The sequence below is a fragment of the Hippoglossus hippoglossus genome, chromosome 16 (genome assembly GCF_009819705.1).
Source record: "Hippoglossus hippoglossus isolate fHipHip1 chromosome 16, fHipHip1.pri, whole genome shotgun sequence".
Taxonomy (NCBI): domain Eukaryota; kingdom Metazoa; phylum Chordata; class Actinopteri; order Pleuronectiformes; family Pleuronectidae; genus Hippoglossus; species Hippoglossus hippoglossus.
This window is the reverse complement of record NC_047166.1, coordinates 10,231,485-10,251,932: the sequence shown is the minus strand read 5'-3', so window position 1 is coordinate 10,251,932 and position 20,448 is coordinate 10,231,485. Positions and strand designations below refer to the sequence as shown.

The 20,448-nt window shown below is 43.4% G+C and overlaps 1 protein-coding gene across 7 annotated transcripts in view; it reads left to right on the top strand.

Moving 5' to 3' along the window:
• Positions 1-20,448, top strand: part of myh14 (myosin, heavy chain 14, non-muscle) — a 37,741-nt gene that overhangs the window by 4,028 nt on the left and 13,265 nt on the right. For 3 of the 7 annotated variants that reach the window (XR_004616431.1, XM_034610286.1, XM_034610285.1), the window contains exons 3-45: positions 1,040-1,246; positions 2,194-2,350; positions 3,486-3,513; positions 4,777-4,885; positions 5,674-5,721; positions 6,028-6,039; positions 7,178-7,270; positions 7,403-7,466; positions 7,684-7,782; positions 7,914-8,057; positions 8,174-8,388; positions 8,564-8,716; positions 8,839-9,012; positions 9,109-9,282; positions 9,406-9,520; positions 9,886-9,954; positions 10,930-11,135; positions 11,237-11,358; positions 11,725-11,794; positions 11,877-12,037; positions 12,587-12,695; positions 12,867-12,998; positions 13,106-13,312; positions 13,458-13,595; positions 13,684-13,807; positions 14,226-14,397; positions 14,497-14,709; positions 14,816-14,960; positions 15,050-15,256; positions 15,420-15,524; positions 15,672-15,824; positions 16,101-16,349; positions 16,451-16,564; positions 16,651-16,749; positions 16,834-17,046; positions 17,132-17,293; positions 17,378-17,506; positions 17,609-17,697; positions 17,784-17,907; positions 18,008-18,216; positions 18,662-18,770; positions 19,301-19,473; positions 19,675-19,698. Coding sequence is in view for 6 of the 7 variants with exons in the window: in XM_034610286.1 (XP_034466177.1) it covers positions 1,040-1,246; positions 2,194-2,350; positions 3,486-3,513; positions 4,777-4,885; positions 5,674-5,721; positions 6,028-6,039; positions 7,178-7,270; positions 7,403-7,466; positions 7,684-7,782; positions 7,914-8,057; positions 8,174-8,388; positions 8,564-8,716; positions 8,839-9,012; positions 9,109-9,282; positions 9,406-9,520; positions 9,886-9,954; positions 10,930-11,135; positions 11,237-11,358; positions 11,725-11,794; positions 11,877-12,037; positions 12,587-12,695; positions 12,867-12,998; positions 13,106-13,312; positions 13,458-13,595; positions 13,684-13,807; positions 14,226-14,397; positions 14,497-14,709; positions 14,816-14,960; positions 15,050-15,256; positions 15,420-15,524; positions 15,672-15,824; positions 16,101-16,349; positions 16,451-16,564; positions 16,651-16,749; positions 16,834-17,046; positions 17,132-17,293; positions 17,378-17,506; positions 17,609-17,697; positions 17,784-17,907; positions 18,008-18,216; positions 18,662-18,770; positions 19,301-19,473; positions 19,675-19,698 (5,819 nt within the window). In the remaining variant the exon portion in view is untranslated. The remainder of the gene's footprint in view (positions 1-1,039; positions 1,247-2,193; positions 2,351-3,485; positions 3,514-4,776; positions 4,886-5,673; positions 5,722-6,027; positions 6,040-7,177; positions 7,271-7,402; positions 7,467-7,683; positions 7,783-7,913; positions 8,058-8,173; positions 8,389-8,563; positions 8,717-8,838; positions 9,013-9,108; positions 9,283-9,405; positions 9,521-9,885; positions 9,955-10,929; positions 11,136-11,236; positions 11,359-11,724; positions 11,795-11,876; positions 12,038-12,586; positions 12,696-12,866; positions 12,999-13,105; positions 13,313-13,457; positions 13,596-13,683; positions 13,808-14,225; positions 14,398-14,496; positions 14,710-14,815; positions 14,961-15,049; positions 15,257-15,419; positions 15,525-15,671; positions 15,825-16,100; positions 16,350-16,450; positions 16,565-16,650; positions 16,750-16,833; positions 17,047-17,131; positions 17,294-17,377; positions 17,507-17,608; positions 17,698-17,783; positions 17,908-18,007; positions 18,217-18,661; positions 18,771-19,300; positions 19,474-19,674; positions 19,699-20,448) is intronic. The other 4 variants (XM_034610289.1, XM_034610287.1, XM_034610290.1 and 1 more) reach the window with 4 other exon arrangements.

The window sequence follows — 20,448 nt, the reverse complement described above, 5'->3', positions numbered from 1 at the left end:
TGTCGTATCTCCCAGCCTCCCTCTCTCTGCTGGACTGGTTTCATAGCGAGCTCTATGAATAGAACAATACTCTCCTTCAGCCTCCTAATGTTAAAGAGGCCGTTGCAGAGACACTGACTTCATTTTACACTCATGATCTGAGAATGACACTGGTGGATAAAAACATACACACACACACAGACCGAACACACACAATATACACACAAAGACACACAGGCCCTCATCCAGTTTCATATTCTGAGTATGTTGTGTTCAATCTGTGACTAATATACACCCACAAACACACAGACACACAAATACAGTATTTTGTGTGTTGTGCATGTCAAGTAGCAGAGACAATAAAGTGTGGCAAAGCAGAGTCCTGTGACCTGGTCAGACCCCTAATTTACTACTTCCTGTCCAACAAGCACAAGACCAACAGCATGACAAACAAGTCTTTTCTGCTATTTTCTGTCACCATCCATCTCCGTCTGTTGTTGAAGACACTCATGCTTTAAAGCTCACTGGCAGAGATTCTGCAAAACATATAATCACCAACATAGTTTCAATGTTTGTTTCATTAGAAACACAGTTAACTGTAGAGTTAAAGCATTAGACCAGAGTTTTATTAATGTGTTATAGCCAAACATCTACAAATCTACACTTCAGCTACAATTTTACTATTCTTTTTGGTGCAGAATGAAAAGTTCAGACTATTGAAACTTGCTTGTGACTTGTAATGCAACACAGTTTAGTGTGTATTCTTTTTAGTCAGAGTTAGTTTTATAATGAGCAGGGACGGCTCTAAAAGCTCTGTTGTTGTTCAAACGAAAATCTCGGATTTAAGACTCCTTGCAGGATTTAAAGCTACCAAACAACATATTTACATTTTACATGATTTCAAGAGATTGATTTTTATACATTGATTATTGTGATCCAATTTCAAATCTTACCAATAAATGGAGACATGTTCATTTCTCAAGCAAGTTTATTTTCTAAAATTCTTCCTTTATCTCCAATACTTTCTTTGCTAAATCTCTATTTCCGTTTCTCATCACAGTCGGCCAGTATTCGGGAGGAGCGCGGCGACGAGGTGGAGGTGGAGCTCACAGACAGCCAGCGGAAGTTGACCCTGTCCAGAGAGGAGGTGCAGCGGATGAACCCTCCTCGCTTCAGTAAAGTGGAGGACATGGCCGACCTCACCTGCCTCAACGAAGCCTCAGTGCTGCACAACATCAGAGACAGATACTACTCTGGTTTGATCTATGTGAGTGCACGAAAAACGGTGAACGCATGAAAGGATGAGCGCATACACAGCTTAAACAAAGATATATCTCACACTAGTACATTTCTACACCCTACATGCATGAGCACGGTGAAGCAGTCTGTGCCCACATACAGTGTGCGATGTTGTGTGCATGCATGTGTTAGCGGTCAGCTCCTCTGGCATTCCCTGTGTAACTGATACAGGGCGGTAAGACTGGTGCGGAGTCAGTTTCCAAAGTTGGTCTTGAGTGTGTGGTGGCGTCTCTGGTTTCTGTTGCACAAAAGGGACGACAAGGGGACAGAAGAAGAGATATAAGTTGGGTAAAATAAAGACATATATAGCCAATAAGGCTATGGTAGAATAATAGAAATTATATAATGAAATAAATGCATTTACCTTTTAAATATGATGAATGCTGTTGCTGAGAGGAAAGGTTAAGAGATGGGCAGTGAGGAGCAGAGATGGATTGTTGGAATAGCTCAGAGAGGCGTGTTACATTATGAGATATGATAAAGTGGCTTTATAATCGTGACTCTCACTATTATAGTTGAAGAAAAATTACAAGACTAACAATGTCTGGGTGTGGCTGGCTTTTCATGAGTTTTTGTGCGTGAAATGTGTATTTTATGAATGGGTGATGACTTTTTATTGTGATTGTGGGCATTTGTTTTGATGTTTAGCATGTTACATATGTGTGTAGTCAGTGTGTCGTTTTAAGGTTTGACTATGTTTGACTACTCTTTTGCTAAACAGAATTTAATCCTACTGACAATCTCCACATGATCCTTATCCTGAGTATTTGCATAAGGTGTTCTGTTTACCTGTGCCACAATAACTGAAGAAGGGTGGCAACCTGCATAATGTATTGAATCCAGAATAAAAGAGACACATGTTTAGGGCTTGAGATCACTAGTGTTCTGTAATCTCTGTCCTGTGTGTTTCTTCAGACATATTCAGGATTGTTCTGCGTGGTGGTGAACCCTTACAAGAACCTGCCCGTCTACACAGAAGCCATCGTGGAGATGTACCGGGGCAAAAAACGCCACGAGATGCCCCCGCACATCTATGCCATATCAGAGGCCGCCTATCGCAGCATGCTACAAGGTACTCACCACTATCTGTGACCTCTGACCCCTTGTAAACTTTGACACCATAGTGAACCCATGCATACATCTGCTATCAGCTCAGCTGGTCATGGAATGTGGGGCTGAATCCCATCTGTGATCTTTGATCGCTCAGCCACACCATGACTTTGAAGGTGTGGTAGGTTCCTAACCCACGGCAGAAACTTAGTCAGAAACTTAAAAAATAATAGGTATGACAATATTTTTCACAACAGAGACTTCCAGGTGTGGCACTCCTCTCACTTATTGAATATTCGTTGTGGTAATGATAGTGACCACATAATATACTAGGAACAACAATGCAGGACAGACATTTTTTAGGCCTTACCTGTCACGTTGACTTAATTAAATGAGAGAAAATTCCCAGCAATGACTTAAATGCAGTCAAGGGTTTATTGAGCAATGCCTCTGCCTCAGGGTGTCTTCCTGAGATAACACGGCAGGACAGTTGAGCCTCTGCGTCTGTTAATTTGCCACCCACCCCCTCCTGCATGGTTTGGAGGTGTGTTGCCACAGTGATGAACCTGTAGGACCAGTATGAATTCTTCCAGACTGAACGCATCTTAAAAGCAGACAATGTCCACCCACTGACTACTCAGCATCGTGTGTTCTGGCAGCCTGGAGAGACCAGTTCAGCTGGTGACTTGCTTCTCTCTGCAGGGCCATGTAGGAAGAGGAGTGAGACAGTCACAAATAAGGGCGAGTGTGACTCCACCGCTGCATTCATACAATAATGTATTAGACATCAAAACGTGAGGTGTGAGGCCTGATGGAGGTTTCCAGCACACTTCATGCCTGGTTGATGGGGGTGGAGACTTAGTGTAACATGAGCTAACCAATGACATAGATAACCTCTCTCCCATATAGCACCTTACAGTGTGTGAATCATATGTCAGCATGTACAAACTACTATCTAGCTGTCTGTCTGTCTGTCTGTCTGTCTGTCTGTCTGTCTGTCTGTCTGCCTGCCTGCCTGCCTGTCTGTCTGTCTGTCTGTGTGCCTGTCATTCATACGTAGTTGGGAGATTTCCCGATCTCCCTATGTTGTGGGAAGTGACACAATTTCATTTCACTCATATAGTCTGACTTCAAAATGTTTTTTCTTTCTTTCACAGACAGAGAAGATCAGTCGATCCTCTGCACGTGAGTAAACCTAACCCTGCACTTGAACACCAGTGTGTGTCTGTGGGTTTGTTCGTTGTAATTTGCCATGGGGGAAAATCTCTGTTGGTGTCACACTGAGTGTCTAGCTCTGTGTATTGTGTTTGTGTGTGCATTCATATGTTTTATGTTATGTGTTACTTCCTGCATGTATGCATGTATGTATGCAACTAATATATTTAGGTTTCAAGCTAATATGGACCAAAACATATTATACATAAATTAATGTTAGACAGATCGGATCTATTTTTTCAGTGGTGTAAATTGGAAGAGACAAAGAGGGATGACCAAGGACATTTTTATAACAATACATAATGTGTGTATGTATGTATGTATGTGTGTGTGTGTCCACCACAAAAGCAGGATACTTTCAAATAACTTCTGGGTGTTTTTCATGAGTGCTTTAAGATATGATGCAAATCATCCTCCTAAAACTCCACTGTGCTGACTCCTCTTCTACTCTTATGCACATCTATGTAGCTGCTAAAACAACTGTAGCTCTGCCTTTTAGTATTTTTGGCCCTAGTAGCTTTAATGCATTAATTGGAATTATATATATAATTTGTTGCATATATTCATAATTCATGTGGGATATGCACATTGTGGTACATTTGTTGTTTCACAGTAAAGTGTAAATTTAAAGCAGATCGAGGCACCGCTCTTCACTATGAGCCAATTTTAAGAGTCACATAAAATTCAGTTCAGAGCAGAAAATCAGAACTGAGCTTTAAGGCCTGTAAAATGAACACAGGCTCCTCCTGTCTGCCTGAACCCATCATTTGTCTGTCTACCTGTTTGCTTGAGGTCCTGCCAATCCATCTCAGTGACATTGTGCTTTCCTGCCAGACTCTTCCTGGCATTGTCAAGAATACCCCTTTGGGTTCATCTTGCATCAGTGTCTCAGTGTATTTGGGACGAGTTGTCTTTTACTGCTGCTATTTTTGCTCCATTCTCGTTCATTCTTCTCCAAGAGCAACAATTCTGACGCAGCCCGTATCCTCAGCACCTGCTTTCTATTTACATCTGTGGCTTTGAATGCACTGCATGGGCTCTGAGTTTATTGGTGGGATGTGTGTGTGTGTTTGGACACTTGTTCCTGTGTGTTCCCTCTCGTTGAAATGCTTCTGTACACCATTTATAATTTGGGTCATGTGTGTTTGGGAAGGATCACTTTGTTAAGAGAATGGTATTCATTGTGTACACATGTGCTCCTCCCTTGGTTAAGTATGCATGTGTATGTTCCAGAGGCGAATCTGGAGCTGGGAAAACAGAGAACACGAAGAAAGTCATCCAGTATTTGGCTCACGTCGCCTCCTCCCATAAGGGTGGCACTAGGAACAAGGAAGCCATGCAGGTACGTCATAGTAGAGACTGACAACTCACCGCAGCTGGAAAAATGAAGCATTAAGAAAAGAAGGGCCTTTTAGGGACATTAATAATAATAGGAGGGAAATAACAGGAAGGATGGAGAAGGTGAAGAAAGGGGGGGCAGAGAAGAGAAAGGAAAAAGGAATATATAAGTAGAGTCTGTAGGAAGTTAAGCAGATGGCAAGCAGAGGAGATGGACAATCTAATAAACACATTAGACAACATTAAATTAGTAAATCGCTAGTTCATGTAGCAATGGAATCAATGTTAAAGAATAGTTAAAACATTTTAGAATTATGATTATTTGCTTTCTGTCACGGGATCCGTCTCCTGTATTTGTCTCTGTTCTCCGTCTCTCTACTTACAGCACAGACAACCGAGGGGTATCAATCTTCTCATATATGTCTCAGAAGAAAGAAAAGAAAATGCATGTTTCTTAAAAACTGTTCCTTTAACCTAATCTGACCTACTTTAAAGTAGCTGCTCTCGGCAATCCACTGTTTCTTCCCTAACCGAATCACACTTTATTGAACCAGAATCCCTTCTGTTTTTTCTTTTTATTTACTTACTCCTAATGACTGATTATATAATTAGTAAGTTCTATGTGTTTTCCTGCTGTGAGTTCTGTCGTATCTCACCGTGGTGTGGGTTTTCTCAGTCAGATCTATTTTCTTTTCTCAGCTATATTCCTAACCAACATTCCTTCCTTCCAGAACTTGTTTCCCCTCATTCTCTTCTTTCTGCATTGTTCTTTTCTCCTTCCTGCATATTCAGATGGATGGCTCTAGGTCTTTAACAAGAGGCTGTACTTTGGTGAACAGGGTGAGTTTCCTCTGTCCTTCCCTTCGAGTTTCTCTGCTCCTTTTTTTCTCCTGTAAGGACCCCATAGTGACTCTGACTAACCCAGCAGAGTAACCTCAAACCTACTGTCCCAACTGATGTTGCACCACATACCAGTCGAGCCTCGTACTGTGCAGAGTATCTGGTTTTGTTTTTTGTATTCCTTTGTTTGTTGTTGTTATTGTTGTCTTATTTGTCTTTTTTTGTTTGTTTATCCCATTCATATGTTTAACCATCCATCCACTCTCCTCCCCCCTGAAACTTCATTTTCCCCCCACAATTCATCAGAGTTTACAATATGTGAGTATGAACGTATTTAGACAACTTGTGTTTTTTTTCTATTTGGGATCAAATATTGTAGAAGTTAAAAATTCTGCTGGAACGGATATGATTCCTCTTGTTCTGTCAAGCGAATCATATCTCAAGCTCATATTGCTTTTAATTGAGAAAAGCTTGGGTTTGGGGTCTCTAGTTTTGGCTTGTTTTATTCTCCTGGTTTCACCCTATGGACCTAGGTTTAGTTTTCCATTCCCAGTGACTTCCTCAGGTATTTGTCCAACACGGACACATTTCTGCTGTAAAGGTGGCTCTGTGTGAATGCAGCTGAATGATAGCAGACTCGGGTTTGGGAGCGGGTGTGGCTGTGTTCCTGCAGCTGTCCTCGTACACGTGTGTTGCAAGTTCACAGGTGGACACACTTCACTGTGTGTTTTTCTCAATGTGTGCGATGTACACATTGTCTGCTGTTTGTTTCATCTCTGTAAAAACTGCCAACCTCCTGCTCTGTGTGTGCGTATGTATGTCTGCTTCTAGCGTTGGCTGGCTAACATTTCTCGCCAGTTTTTACAGTATAACTTGCTCCTGTAGCAACAGTAACTCCCTTGGTACCCATCAGTGGCTGCAGCTGTTGCTGCTGCTTTATAGACGGCCGTTGCACTGGTAATGTGTCATCAGTAGTAATGCATTGCAGCTAGCTGGGATCAGTCGACATGTAGCTTGTGTATGACGTTAGCACCTAAAGCTGCAGCTTCCTCCATCGCTCTGCAACAGTGGTTCTCAACTGACTCATTAGTTGGCTTCTGGATATCACCTTTTAATAAAGAGTTAAAAATGTAATCAGTTTAACGAGATTGATGCCCTTATTATTGATTTCTAAACTTAATGAGGGCCCATTACTCTTACTGACGTTGAGAATCATTTGTTCTTGGGTCTGGCAGTTGAGTGTGTTGCGGATGCTATTTTGGGCCCTAAAATGCACCAGTTTGTGTAACTGCTCTTCAACAATGAGTCATACATTTTATTTTACATAACAGATCAATGGTTGGTCCAAAGACAGCAGGCTTAAATGGTGCATTTTAGTGGATAGTCCCTATGGAAGTGGTTTGTTGTGGTATCTGTGTCTATGTGTAGTGTGTCTGACGTCTCCCGTGTGTCTCAGGGCGAGCTGGAGAGACAACTGCTGCAGGCCAACCCCATACTGGAGGCCTTCGGCAATGCAAAGACTGTCAAGAACGACAACTCTTCTAGATTTGTAAGACCTGTTCAGATTTATTCATTTGTCCTTTGCTCCTGAAATATATCCTGAAATATATCAGTGTTATATTTTTTAATATTTATGATCAAATTAAACTGAAAAATAAAACCACTTCTCTTCCTTTTTCAGGGTAAATTCATCCGCATTAACTTTGATGTGGCGGGGTACATTGTTGGTGCCAACATTGAAACCTGTATCCTTTTACACTTTTCACAGATCAGTATGTCTCTAGAAAAGCATAGGCAAGGAGAATGATTTGTGAAATATGTGAATTAATTGTTTAGTTGAAGGTTTATATCCTTATCTCAAAAGTTAAAATTGTTAGAAATAGTTTTTAGCTTTTTTTTTGTAATAGACTGCACTGCTATGCTATTCTTGTTCGTATATTTGGCCATGACTTATAAATCTAGACCTCCTTGAAAAGTCTCGGGCCACTCGTCAGGCCAAAGATGAACGGACATTCCACATCTTTTACCAGATGTTGTGTGGAGCTTCAGCAGAAACAAGAGGTGAGCAAAAAGACCAAGTGTGGTGTGTTGCCGTGCAAACAGTGGTCAAGTAATTTACCACTGTCCGAGACAATATCATTGGAATTTTTACTTAAATCTCTCTGTTTTACCTTGTGTCCTTTCTTCCTTAGCGGACCTGCTCTTAGGAACTGCTGACGAGTACCGTTTTCTCAGTGGAGGTTCCATCCCAGTTCCAGGGCAGAGCGATGCAGACAACTTCACTCAGACCATGGACTCTATGGGCATTATGGGCTTCACCCCAGAAGAATCAATATGTAAGAGAGCAGAGGACAGAAGAAGAGGGGAAGAAGAGGGAGAATAATTAGCTTCTTGCATATTTCAGCCTTGCTATCTTTCACATTCTCTCTCTCTCTGTCTGACCTCTTCATAGCCATGCTGAAGGTGATCTCCTCTGTGCTCCAGTTTGGGAATATTAGCTTCATGAAGGAGAAGAACCATGACCAGGCCTCCATGCCTGATAACACAGCTGCTCAGAAACTGTGCCACCTGCTGGGCATCAATGTGCTAGAGTTCACTCGTGCCATCCTCACGCCTAGGATCAAAGTTGGCCGAGAGTATGTGCAGAAGGCCCAGACGAAAGAACAGGTATGATTTTATAAGTATAGATGTTTGTACTCATGCAGATAAACAGATGTGTGTTTCTGTGGAGTGTTTCTCACAGGAGTCCCAACTATGAAAGACAGGTTCATGTATTTGTGCAAGAGAGAGAATCATTTCTTTCTAGGTAATTCATGGGAGACTCTGGTGTTTCTTCTTTTAGGCTGACTTTGCTATAGAGGCCCTGGCGAAGGCCTCGTATGAGCGTCTGTTCAGATGGCTGGTGCACAGGATCAACAGAGCTCTGGACCGCAGACAGAGACAGGGAGCCTCCTTCATAGGGATCCTGGATATTGCTGGATTTGAGATCTTCCAGGTATGTTTACGAATAGTGGAATTCCTCCGTGGAATGTCCTCACAAGTATGAGACATGTGAGTGTGTCCTTTCATGACTTTATGAATTATTGAACCTTTGTTTGCTTTCTTTGAACCCTGCAGCTAAACTCCTTTGAGCAGTTGTGCATTAACTTCACCAACGAGAAGCTGCAGCAGCTCTTCAACCACACCATGTTCATCCTGGAGCAGGAGGAGTACCAGCGGGAGGGCATCGAGTGGAACTTCATTGACTTTGGCCTGGACTTACAGCCCTGCATTGACCTCATTGAGAGACCGGTACATGAAAACAAAAACTCTGGATTGTCACATGGATTGGGAAATCAACTTTTCATTCACAATAAATGTTGTTGTTTTTCACCCCTTCTTTGTCAGGCCCACCCACCCGGTGTTCTGGCCCTGCTGGATGAAGAGTGTTGGTTCCCTCGGGCGACAGACCGCTCATTTGTGGAGAAGCTGTCTGCTGAGCAAGGCACACACCCAAAGTTCTTCAAACCAAAGCAGCCACGTGTGGAAGCTGACTTCTCCATCATTCACTATGCTGGAAAGGTATCCCTCCTTTTTTTTTTAAGCTAATTTCATGTACGTCATCTTTCCGAGTCAAGTAAACCACCCAGCAAAACGGCTCAACTCACCTTTTGTCCCCCCCCCCTCTGGTCTTCCCACCCTCAGGTGAACTATAAGGCAGATGATTGGTTAGTGAAGAACATGGATCCTCTGAACGACAATGTGGCATCCCTACTTCACCAGTCATCCGATAATTTTATCTCAGAACTCTGGAAGGAGGGTGAGACTGTTTAACACATTCACTTCTACTCACAGTAAACCTTTTACCCATGGACATCATATGTATATTATGCAAAAATGTGTAATGGATATGCAAAAAAGGATATGTACTTTAAAGCATTTGAAAATGTTCTAACTTGCCTGTATTTCTTTTTCCTCTTTTTCTGTTATGCAACTATACTTTCTTTCTGCTCTCTTTTAATTTCGGTTCATCTCTTTGTTCTTCTTCTTGTTCTCTCCTGTGTTTTTGTTTCCTCTTTTCCTTTTTCCTCCTGTTCCTTTGTCTTCCTTCTCCACTAATCTGGTTCTCACTCTGGCTCATTCCCTCTTATCTGTCTCCCTGTCCTCTCCTTCTTCCTGCATCAGATATCCAAACTCTTCCTCGTGTGTACTTCTTTGATTCCTATGCCACACTACAGGCTAATGGCTCCGAAAGTAGGTTTTCCTCCTCCTCTGAGTGTCACGCACACTCCTCACCCCCACCTCAGTTGTCTGCCCAGTTTTTGATTGTAGTGTGACTTTTTGTGGCTTTTAGTTTCCTTTGTGTTGTGGTGTCATGCTGTGACATAGTGTTGATTCTTTTAGCATATTGCCACTGTGCTGTCAGCTCAGTTGCTCTCTTTTTGGTCTTTTACCATATTTTGGCTTCTAGTGACAGTGCTGTGCATGTGTGCTGTAGCTTTTTACATGAATATAGAAGAAATTCACATTGGTTCCGTAGAAATGTGAGTGTGAAGGTAGCAGCATGCCCTTGATTAGTCATACAAATGAAATTCAGCATCACGTTACGCAGGCATGAAGATTCACCAACCATGTGCAAGCAGAAATGTGATCCTGAATCAGCTCTAGAGATGCAGCAACATATTGACATACTAACCTTTAAAAATGTTAAAATAATAACTTCAGTAATGGTCGAGGATGATCATTAAGTTATTTGACCCTATTTTTTACTGGTAGGAGAATGTCACTCAATGCAGCTGTCAAATCAGGAAAAGAAATTAAGAAAAACACCTCAGACAAGCCTGTAGTCATGCCTGTCTAGACATGTACTAAGTCAACAGGTTAAGCTGTAACTGCCACACCTTTTATGAACTCTTGTTGCACAGATAATCTGTTTTTGTATCTCAGTGGCTGATACAGGTTACAAAAATGTCTTTATTGGTTTTGGCTTCACAAAACCAAACCACTGCATCTCTAATGAGCTTCACATCCATTGTTACTCATCTGAGATCATACAGTATCTTCTGAGCAAATGTGAAAGCAGGTGGGAAAGGTTTATGCCATCATCAAGCCATGGCGTTCCCTCTGACACCACCATGCCAAATCAAGTCTGGCAAACACTCACGTTCCCTCCACCATATTGATAATTGCTACTGAAATTGAAACTCCCCTCCCCATGTTTTCGTCCAGTGGACCGGATCATAGGCCTGGACCAGGTGTCGACAGGAGAGAGCAGCGGGCCGGTCACATTCGGAGCTGCGGGACTGAAGACGAAGAAGGGAATGTTTAGGACTGTCGGTCAGCTTTACAAGGAGTCTCTCACCAAGTTGATGGCCACACTGAGGAACACCAACCCCAACTTCCTCCGCTGCATCATCCCCAACCACGAGAAGAAGGTGAGACCATGTGACTGGACGAGGAAGAGAAGTGATAAGAACCTGATGTAAACTGGAGGAAATGTCTGACCCCTTCCTTTCTCTCTTTTCTTCTCCCACAGTCTGGTAAGCTGTCTCCCCATTTGGTTTTGGACCAGCTGAGGTGTAATGGAGTTCTGGAGGGGATCCGAATCTGCAGACAAGGCTTCCCTAACCGCATCCCATTCCAGGAGTTCAGACAGAGGTGTGTGTGTGTGCAAAACTTCACACACTTGATTAATAGGATATGGCCAACTTTACTGGGACATCATGATGAGCAAAAACCTTTTCTGGAAACTGTTAAACACCATATTTTTTTGGTTTCTCTAAATTAACTTATACACTAATATAACAATATACATACACCAGAATAAGAACAACAAAGGTTTCCATACTAAATGAAACTTATGCAGTTGGGTGACAAATAATTTACCTTTCATAGCCATCTGCTAGTCTCTCCCTCACTGTCACACTCTGCATGTTTTCTTCAAGCACTTTCTCTGACACCTGTAAATGACCCTTTTTACACATCCTCACTCTCGCACTCATAGAATCCCCCCTTCTTTTCCAGATATGAGATCCTGACTCCTAATGCTATCCCCCGCACATTCATGGATGGTAAACAGGCATCAGAACTCATGGTAAGGAGTCGTTTTTCAGTAGCTATAAACATACAGTGTCTTGTTAGATTGACCAACCACTGTGCCCCGTGTCCGTGTTCAGATCAGGGCTCTGGAGCTCGATCACAACCTGTTTAGGGTGGGTCAGAGTAAAGTCTTCTTCAGAGCTGGAGTCCTGGGTCATCTGGAAGAGGAAAGAGACCTAAAGATCACTGACACCATCATACGCTTCCAGAGCGCTTCCAGAGGCTACCTCGCACGCAAGTAGGAGAATTACTTACTTTAAAGAGTTTTTTACAGTACAGATTTTAATTTGAAAATATTTATTATACACAAATCAACCTCAGTTAATTTCAGTCCTCATCCTGGTGACATTACTCTATACTAAATAAGACTAAAGGGACAAGAGATGCTGAACCACTCACAGTGGTGCGGTTTCTCTTTAGAGAGCACTTGCTTGCTGTTCAGTCTGTAGTTTTGGGTTTCGCTCTTCAAGGAGCGTTAATATTTAATCTTCAGGAATGGCAGCAGCACTGACAGGTCTTGGCTCAGCTTATGGAAGACTGTAAATTGCATAAATAAATTGCATAAGTTATACTTTTACAGTGGATCCTATCTATTAAGAGACCATCAAAAATCCATTATTCATGAATTTTGTACAAATTAAAAACATTTCCCCAGCGATTGCCATGAACAATAAAACTGCGTTTGTCATGCTTATACAGGACATTATCTACTTTCTGCATCCAGAGGAATGATCCGCCACCTCCACATATATTTAAGCTGATTTATTGTGTTCGTGTTTCTCCTCAGAGCCTTTATGAAGAAGCAGCAGCAGCTCAGCGCTATGAGAGTGATGCAGAGGAACTGCGCTGCTTACCTCAAACTCAGGAACTGGCAGTGGTGGCGGCTGTTCACTAAGGTACTGTGAACGTGACTATCATGGCATAGACATGGCATGAAGTATGCAGATATCTCTAAGTGGCATCTTTTTTTTAACAAAGTGTCTGGTCATTTAAATGAAATCACTGTGGAATGTAGAAATGTGGATGTTCCTCACATTGCACTAAAATGCTTTATCTGGACCTACCAGGTGAAGCCCCTGCTGCAGGTTACCCGGCAGGATGAGGAGATCCAGGTAAGGGAATCTGAGCTCCAGAAGGCAAAGGACAACCTCACCCGAGTGGAGCTGGACTACACTGAGCTGGACAAGAAACACCTTCAGGTAAACAAATTTCCATTTTATTCAGCCGACTGTCCATCCCTGTTCTGCCTGCATTAATGAAATTTGAATCACTCATCCCTCCTCTTCCTCACTCTGACACTCGCTAGCTGGTGGAGGAGAAGTCCGTGCTGGCTGATCAGCTGCAGGCGGAGGCAGAGCTGTTTGCAGAGGCAGAGGAGATGAGAGCCAGGCTTGCCAGTCGGAAACAGGAGCTGGAGGAGGTACTCGGTGAGCTTGAGACTCGACTGGAGGAGGAGGAGGAGAGGGGCGTGCAGCTGACCAATGAGAAGAAGAAGATGCAGCAGAATATACAGGTTAAGAGAGATATATATGGTTTATTCTGCCAAACTAGTTTATTCATAAAAACAGAAGAAAATCTGTGAAGTGTGATTAATACAAGTAGAGAGTCTGTCCCTGAGCTGACGTGATTCTTACATCATTCCCTTCTGTCTTCGTCAGGACCTGGAGGAGCAGTTAGAGGAGGAGGAAAGTGCCCGACAGCGCCTTCTGCTGGAGAAAGTTACCTTGGAGACTAAAGTGAAAAGTCTGGAAACTGACCTGCTGGGTACTGTGGAGCAGAGAGACCGACTGAGCAAGGTGAACGTCAAATCACGTGTGTGTTATACATATTTCTTGGTGTGTTTCATAACCCTATACCATATCACTGTTATTTTTCTCTGAGCAGGAGAAGAAACAGTTTGAGGAGCGTCTGAGTGAGGTCACTGACCAGCTCACTGAGGAAGAGGAGAAAACCAAGAGTCTGAACAAACTCAAGAACAAACAGGAGGCTGTGATCGCCGACTTAGAGGGTAACTGTCCTGATATCTTTCTCCAGGCAAACTACAGGTGTAAAGTTGCTGCAGTGTCTATGTAGAGATCAGTCTGTATGATGTTGTACAGTATCTTACTGTGATGGGATTTAAATAGAGATTAATTTTCGATTTATATTTTATAAGTTTGAAATGATTTTCATCTGAAGGTTTCTTTAAGCAGAATGCAAAGTTCTGGATTATTGTGTAAAAAATACCTGAACATTTAGCCAAACACATGTGACTATGATCCTCATCATATTTGTGCAGCCCTAGCCAGTGGGATATTATATTCACCACCTTATTTTATCATAGAATTTGAAAGCAATCTTGTCGTGCAGAGTCATAAATCCACAGTAGGTAACTGGTAGTTGAAATGTTGTGATCCGATCATTACTTTCTTCATCACTGTTGGCAGAGCGCCTTAAGCGCGAGGAGCAGGGTCGCTTGGAGCAGGAGAAATGGAAGAGGAGGATGGAGAACGAAACAGTGGAAACCCAGGAGCAGCTGTCGGACCTGGGCATGCTGTCCGCTGAGCTGAGGGGTAGTCTGTCGCAGAAGGAGAAGGAAATCACCACCTTACAGGGCCGGTGAGACACAAGAGGACGTACAATAAACAAAATAACACAAAAAGGACAGTTTGAGATTTTCAATAGTGCAAACCATTAATCTCTCCCTGATTCTGTTAGGTTGGAGGAAGAGGGTGCTCGTCGTTCTGAAGCGCAGAGGGCACTGAGGGAAGCCACGTCCCAGGTGTCAGAGCTAAAGGAGGAAGTGGAGAATGAGCGAGGGATGAGGGAAAGGGCAGAGAAGCAGAGGCGAGACCTGGGGGAGGAGTTGGAGGCTTTGAGAACTGAGCTGGAGGACACTTTGGACACCACAGCTGCCCAGCAAGAGCTCAGGTAAACAATATACTGTTGTATCAATTATTAAATAAGGCAAAATGAGAGAATATGATAATTGTATACTTTAAACCCTGTTGTCCTCCGTCCTCTTTCATCTGTACAGGTCTCGTCGAGAGTCGGAGTTAAATGACCTCCAGCGATGTATTGAAGACGAGACTCGTCGCCACGAGGGCCAGCTCTCAGAGCTCAGGGTCAAACACAGCGCTGCCATAGACAACCTCCAGGAGCAGCTGGATAACAGCAAGAGGGTACGAGAACCATACAACTATACTGAAAAACACATGCATATGAAAACGTGCACCCTCACTCATCGTGTGTCACCCCTGTTCTCTTTCAGTCGCGTCAGTCCCTGGAGAAGGCCAAGACGGTGCTGGAGGAGGAGAGGCTGAATTTGTCCACCGACCTGAAGAGTCTCCAAGCGAGCCGCACAGAGAGCGAGAGAGGTCGTAAGAGGGCGGACGGTCAGTTGCAGGAGCTCGGAGCCCGCCTGACTCAGGCTGACAGAGAGAGGGAGGAGAGGGAGGAGCGGATGCACAAACTACAGGTGCAACAGAATTTGAAGGCGCTGATATTAAACCATGATTTATTTGTTTGATTGTTTTTTTCTGTTCGGTGTAAGCAGATTCTTGTGTTGCAGTTAGGAGATCCTCTTACATTTTATTTTCTGTTGATAATTGTATCTTTCTATCCTTCTCTGTCTCTTTCAGTGTGAGATTGAGACTCTCTCGGGTGGTTTGTCTTCTTCTGACAGCAAATCCCTTCGGCTCGCGAAAGAAGTCAGCAGCCTGGAGAGCCAGCTGCATGATGCAAAGGTAAAAAACTGAAAACCAAACTAGACAACACGGTTTAAATTATCATGTGTGGTGTTGAGCTTTGGATTTATGCTTCAGCCACAGATACTTTCAGTACCTTTTCCTATAGTTGAGAAAATAACAACTTTTTTTCTCTTTCTCTCTCAGGAAGTGCTGCAGGATGAATCACGTCAAAAGATGGCTCTCGCCTCCAGGGTGCGAGCACTGGAGGAGGAGAAGAACGGACTGATGGAGAGACTTGAGGAGGAGGAGGAAAGGGCCAAAGAGTTGACCCGACAGATCCAGACTCAAGCCCAGCAGGTAAGTCAGAGACTGACACAGACTTGAATTTAACTCCGGAACTGATGATTCATTTGATAAATATCAATATATGTTGGTGAAAAGGTGTGAAAGATCCAAAATTGCCTCTGAGATGATCCCAATTTAATATTAGTAATAATATAGTAGATGTTCTTCAAGTAGTTTCCGCTCATAATTCACAAACAGAGCAAATATGTAGAATAAGCAGTTAGATGGTTGTTGTAGTTTCAATAAACACTTCAATATTTTGAAACAGTCTCTGTTCCCCTCCCGCAGCTGGCAGAGGTTCGTAAGCAGTCGGAGGAGGTGAACACTGCAGTGGAAGTCGGAGAGGAGACACGCAGGAAACTTCAGAGGGAGCTGGACAGCACTATCCAGAGGGAGAGCCAGAAGGAAGAGGAGAAAGAGAGAGTGGAGAGGCAGAGGGAACGTCTCAGGGAGGAGATAGAGGACATGACGCTGGCCTTGCAGAGGGAGCGGACGAACTGCACGGGCCTGGAGAAGAGGCAGAAAAAGTTTGACCAGGTTAGAGACTCATCGGTTTGCTTCTTTGCACAGGCTGCAAAATTTAAACTGAATTGTTTCCTTCTGACCTCTAACTTTACGTGATCCTCTTTGTCCACCAGTGTCTGGCTGAGGAGAAGGCGGTGAGTGCTCGGCTTGCAGAGGAGAAGGACAGAGCTGAAGCAGACAGCCGAGAGAAGGAGACGAGATATCTTGCGCTGTCCCGAGCCCTGCAGGTAAACTATTTGAGAGCAGACAACCTAAGGAGGTTCATTATGTAAATGGGATTGTGTTGATTAATCCTCTGTGATTCGGTTTGTAGGAGACCCAGGACCAGAGGGAAGAGCTAGAGAGGGCCAACAAGCAGCTCCGTGCAGAAATGGAGCAGCTTGTCAACCAGCAGGATGATGTCGGCAAGAGCGTAAGGACCTTTCTCATGGGACTTGTTTGTTATTCCTCTGTTTCGATCCTGAGTTAGTCACGGTCTCTTCTGCTTTTGGATTAGGTTCATGAGCTTGAGCGGACCCGGAGGACCTTAGAAACAGAAGCCCAGAACCTGCGAGTTCAGACACAGGAGCTGGAGGAGGAGCTGACGGAGGCGGAGAACTCGAGGCTGAGGCTGGATGTCACCTTGCAGGCGCTCAAAGCTCAGTTTGAGAGGGAGATCAGCACCAACGAGGAGAAGGGAGAGGAGAAGAGAAGGGCACTAAGCAAACAGGTAGAGAGAGGAACTCATATGAAGCATTGCTGCTACTCCTTTCTGCCAATCACTAAAAATGCTCTCGACCTCCTTTCTATGCCAGGTGAGGGAGCTGGAGATCCAGCTGGAGGAGGAGAGGAGTCAACGCTCTCAGGCTGTGTCTTCCAAGAAGCAGCTGGAAGCAGAGCTGCAGGATTCCGAGGCCCATGTGGAGACATCCAGCCGTGGCAAAGAGGATGCTATGAAGCAGCTACGGAGGCTGCAGGTAAATTTCCCTTTACAAAAGCATTTTTTTTTTTACGCTTTTCAATATACTGCCTTTTTCACATTTTATTTGTATATGTCACAGGGTCAAATGAAAGAAGTTCTGCGTGAGCTGGAGGAGACCAAGTTGACTCGGGAGGAGGTGGTCTCCCAGTTTAAAGACAGCGAGAAGAAAATCCAAACCCTCGAGGCAGAAGTCCTGCAACTCTCAGAGGTGTGTTGAAGTGAAAAATTGTAATTAGCAGAAGTTTTACATGAATGCATTTAATCTGATTATCAGTGTTTTAATTGACTCTGCTTCCATTTCACTGTATAGGAACTGTCTGTATCAGATAGACAGAAGAGACAGGCTCAGCAGGAAAGAGACGAGGTCGCTGACGAGATGGTCAACAGCAGCTCTGGAAAGTTAGTATCTCTTTACTACTGATATATTGTGTTATTCAGTGCATTGTTGTCAGTGTTGCTATCACTAAAATTTCACATTTGTCCAGAACTGCGTTGTTTGACGAGAAGCGGAGGTTAGAGGCTCGGGTCAATCAGCTGGAGGAGGAGCTGGAGGAGGAGCAGACTAACGCTGAACTGTTGGCAGAGAGACAAAGGAAGATGACTCTGCAGGTACAGTAGATAGTACTGCACACACACACACACACACACACACCTCTGCATTCACACACATTCACGCAACCACACATTGTTGCTGCTGCTCTCATCCCAGGTGGAGACTATGAGCGTGCAGGTGCAGGGAGAGAGGACTTTGGCCCAGAAGGCGGAGGCTGGCCGGGAGCAGCTGGAGAGGCAGAACAAGGATCTGAAGACCCGGCTTGGGGAGATGGAGGGAGCAGTGAGGGGCAAACACAGGCTCAGCGTCGCCGCCCTTGAGGCCAAGATCGAGGCAATGGAGGAGCAAGTGGAACAGGAGAGACAGTGAGAGAAACAGACACATACATGTCAACACAGACAGACAGAGGATAACATGGAAATGCTCTAAACTAGTAACCTGTGGAGGGTTTGCTCCAAGTCTTTCATACTTTCTTCTTCTTTGTGTTTTTTGTGCTGTCCCTCATTAGTTTAAGATATATAGATAGATACTAAATGCAACATTTCAATCACAATATTGCACAAACAAAACACACAATGGCAATAAATTCTACAATATTGTTATAATGCATTACATTCATTACATCTAAGGCAGCATCAGTGGTGGAGACACAAATGAGGGATATGTTGTGTACATTGATCTAAAATAAATAATCTCATTTAAGAATCTAATTGACTTTTAATTCCTCAGAGAACTGTTAAAACATAATTGGAGGTAAATGTTTTAACCTGATGCAGCAGGACACTTATCGTGGCTCTTTTTGTCTCTTAGGGAACGAGCCATCGCCAACAAACTGATGCGAAAGACAGAGAAGAAACTGAAGGAGGTGATGATGCAGGCAGATGAAGAGAGGAGACATGCAGACCAGTACAGAGAACAGGTAAGAAAACTGCCATTTACTTTAGCAGTTCAAGTGATTCACAGTAGCAAACACACACACAATAGTCAAACCAGTGACAGAGCATGAAATAATCAGTAAATGGGGACCACGTCAGCTAAGATCACTACTGTAATTCTGGCCCGGGACACAGAGGTGGTCTAAAAATCATGGTAAAATGATTTATCTGGCTCAGTCCAACCTAATCCTAATCCTGCCCTTGCATCTGTGTATTTATTGGGAAGGTAGAACGTACCCGACTCCGAAAAATAAATCCCTCAACCACAGCAGAGACACTGACTCTCCTCCCAAAACATCATCAGTGATTATCTGCCAGATTTAATCTGACTCCTGATCCCCACCAGTCCTCCTGTTCCCAGACTAATCTCTCTTTTTATGCACACGTCCCCTTCTCTGCCTTCTCTTGCCTGCTTTTTCCTCCAATCTCACGTCTCACCCTGACCTCTGCAATACTCTCTGTTCTTTGCTCCTTTCTCCTCCAACTCTTCCCTCCGCTCCCCCTCCTCCTCCAGCTGGATAAGTCGATGGTCCGACTGAAGCAGCTGAAGAGGCAGCTGGAGGAGGTGGAGGAGGAGAACTCTCGCTCCAACGCCCAGAAGAGGAAGCTGCAGAGAGAAATGGAGGAGCTCACTGACAACTGTCAGACCATGATGCGAGAGATCACCTCGCTCCGCAGCCAGCTCAGGTAACCATGAGTGTTTGTGTTTATGTGTGTGTGTGTGTATTTTTTTTGTCCTTGAATGATCATTGTTTATTGTCGTCTTGTTTTCTTTTTAACCCCCATTAATTTGATATGATTTGTTTTACTTTGCTCTTTTGTTGCATCCATTTGTGTCCATCTAACTCTGACTCACTGTCCATCTGTCTGCGTCACACCAACACTCAGCATCCCTGAATGGAGACCAGATAAGTAGGTCACCATGTGTGTTCTTTGTTTCTAACATCAACGTCATAAGTTTTGTACATTTCATCTCGATATGTAACTTTTTTAGGAATTGTTTTTCTTTTTTTGGGAGAATGTGCTTTTTTTGCTTTAGTGAATTATTTAGTGAAATTGATCCCACTCGTGTCGGGACAGTAAATATGAAGCTACGGCCAACAGCTGTTTAGCTTAGCACAGCATTAACAGCATGCCTGGCCTCCAAAAGTAACAAAATCAGACTACTTGCACCTCTAAAGCTCACTGATTGGCACGTTATACCTTGTTTGCTCGATCCATACAAAAACCAGAGTAAAGGCATTGTGTTCAGACAAGAAACCACCTGACAAATAACTTAATACCCATTACGGTATGGATTAAACAACAGTTATAGCATGCTGCTTAACTTTTGACAGGCTGGTAGTTTCCAGTCCTAAAGCCAAGCTAAGATAACTGGCTGCGGACTGTAGCTTCACATTTACTGTGCAGATGTGAGAGAGGTTTTAATCTTACAATAATCTCAAAGAAAGTGAATCATCATATTTCCCAAAATGTTTTAATCTTGTTAATCTCTTCCTGAAAAGTGTCAAATATACACCTTTATATGGTAATATTCCATTTTTATACTGATGTTCTGTTTCGAGACGTGATCATTGTAGAGTCAAACAATTGCTTAGTAGATCATTTTTCAAGTGATTGTGACAATTTGCTGCTTTTCTCCTCTTTTGAAAAATTTGAAAA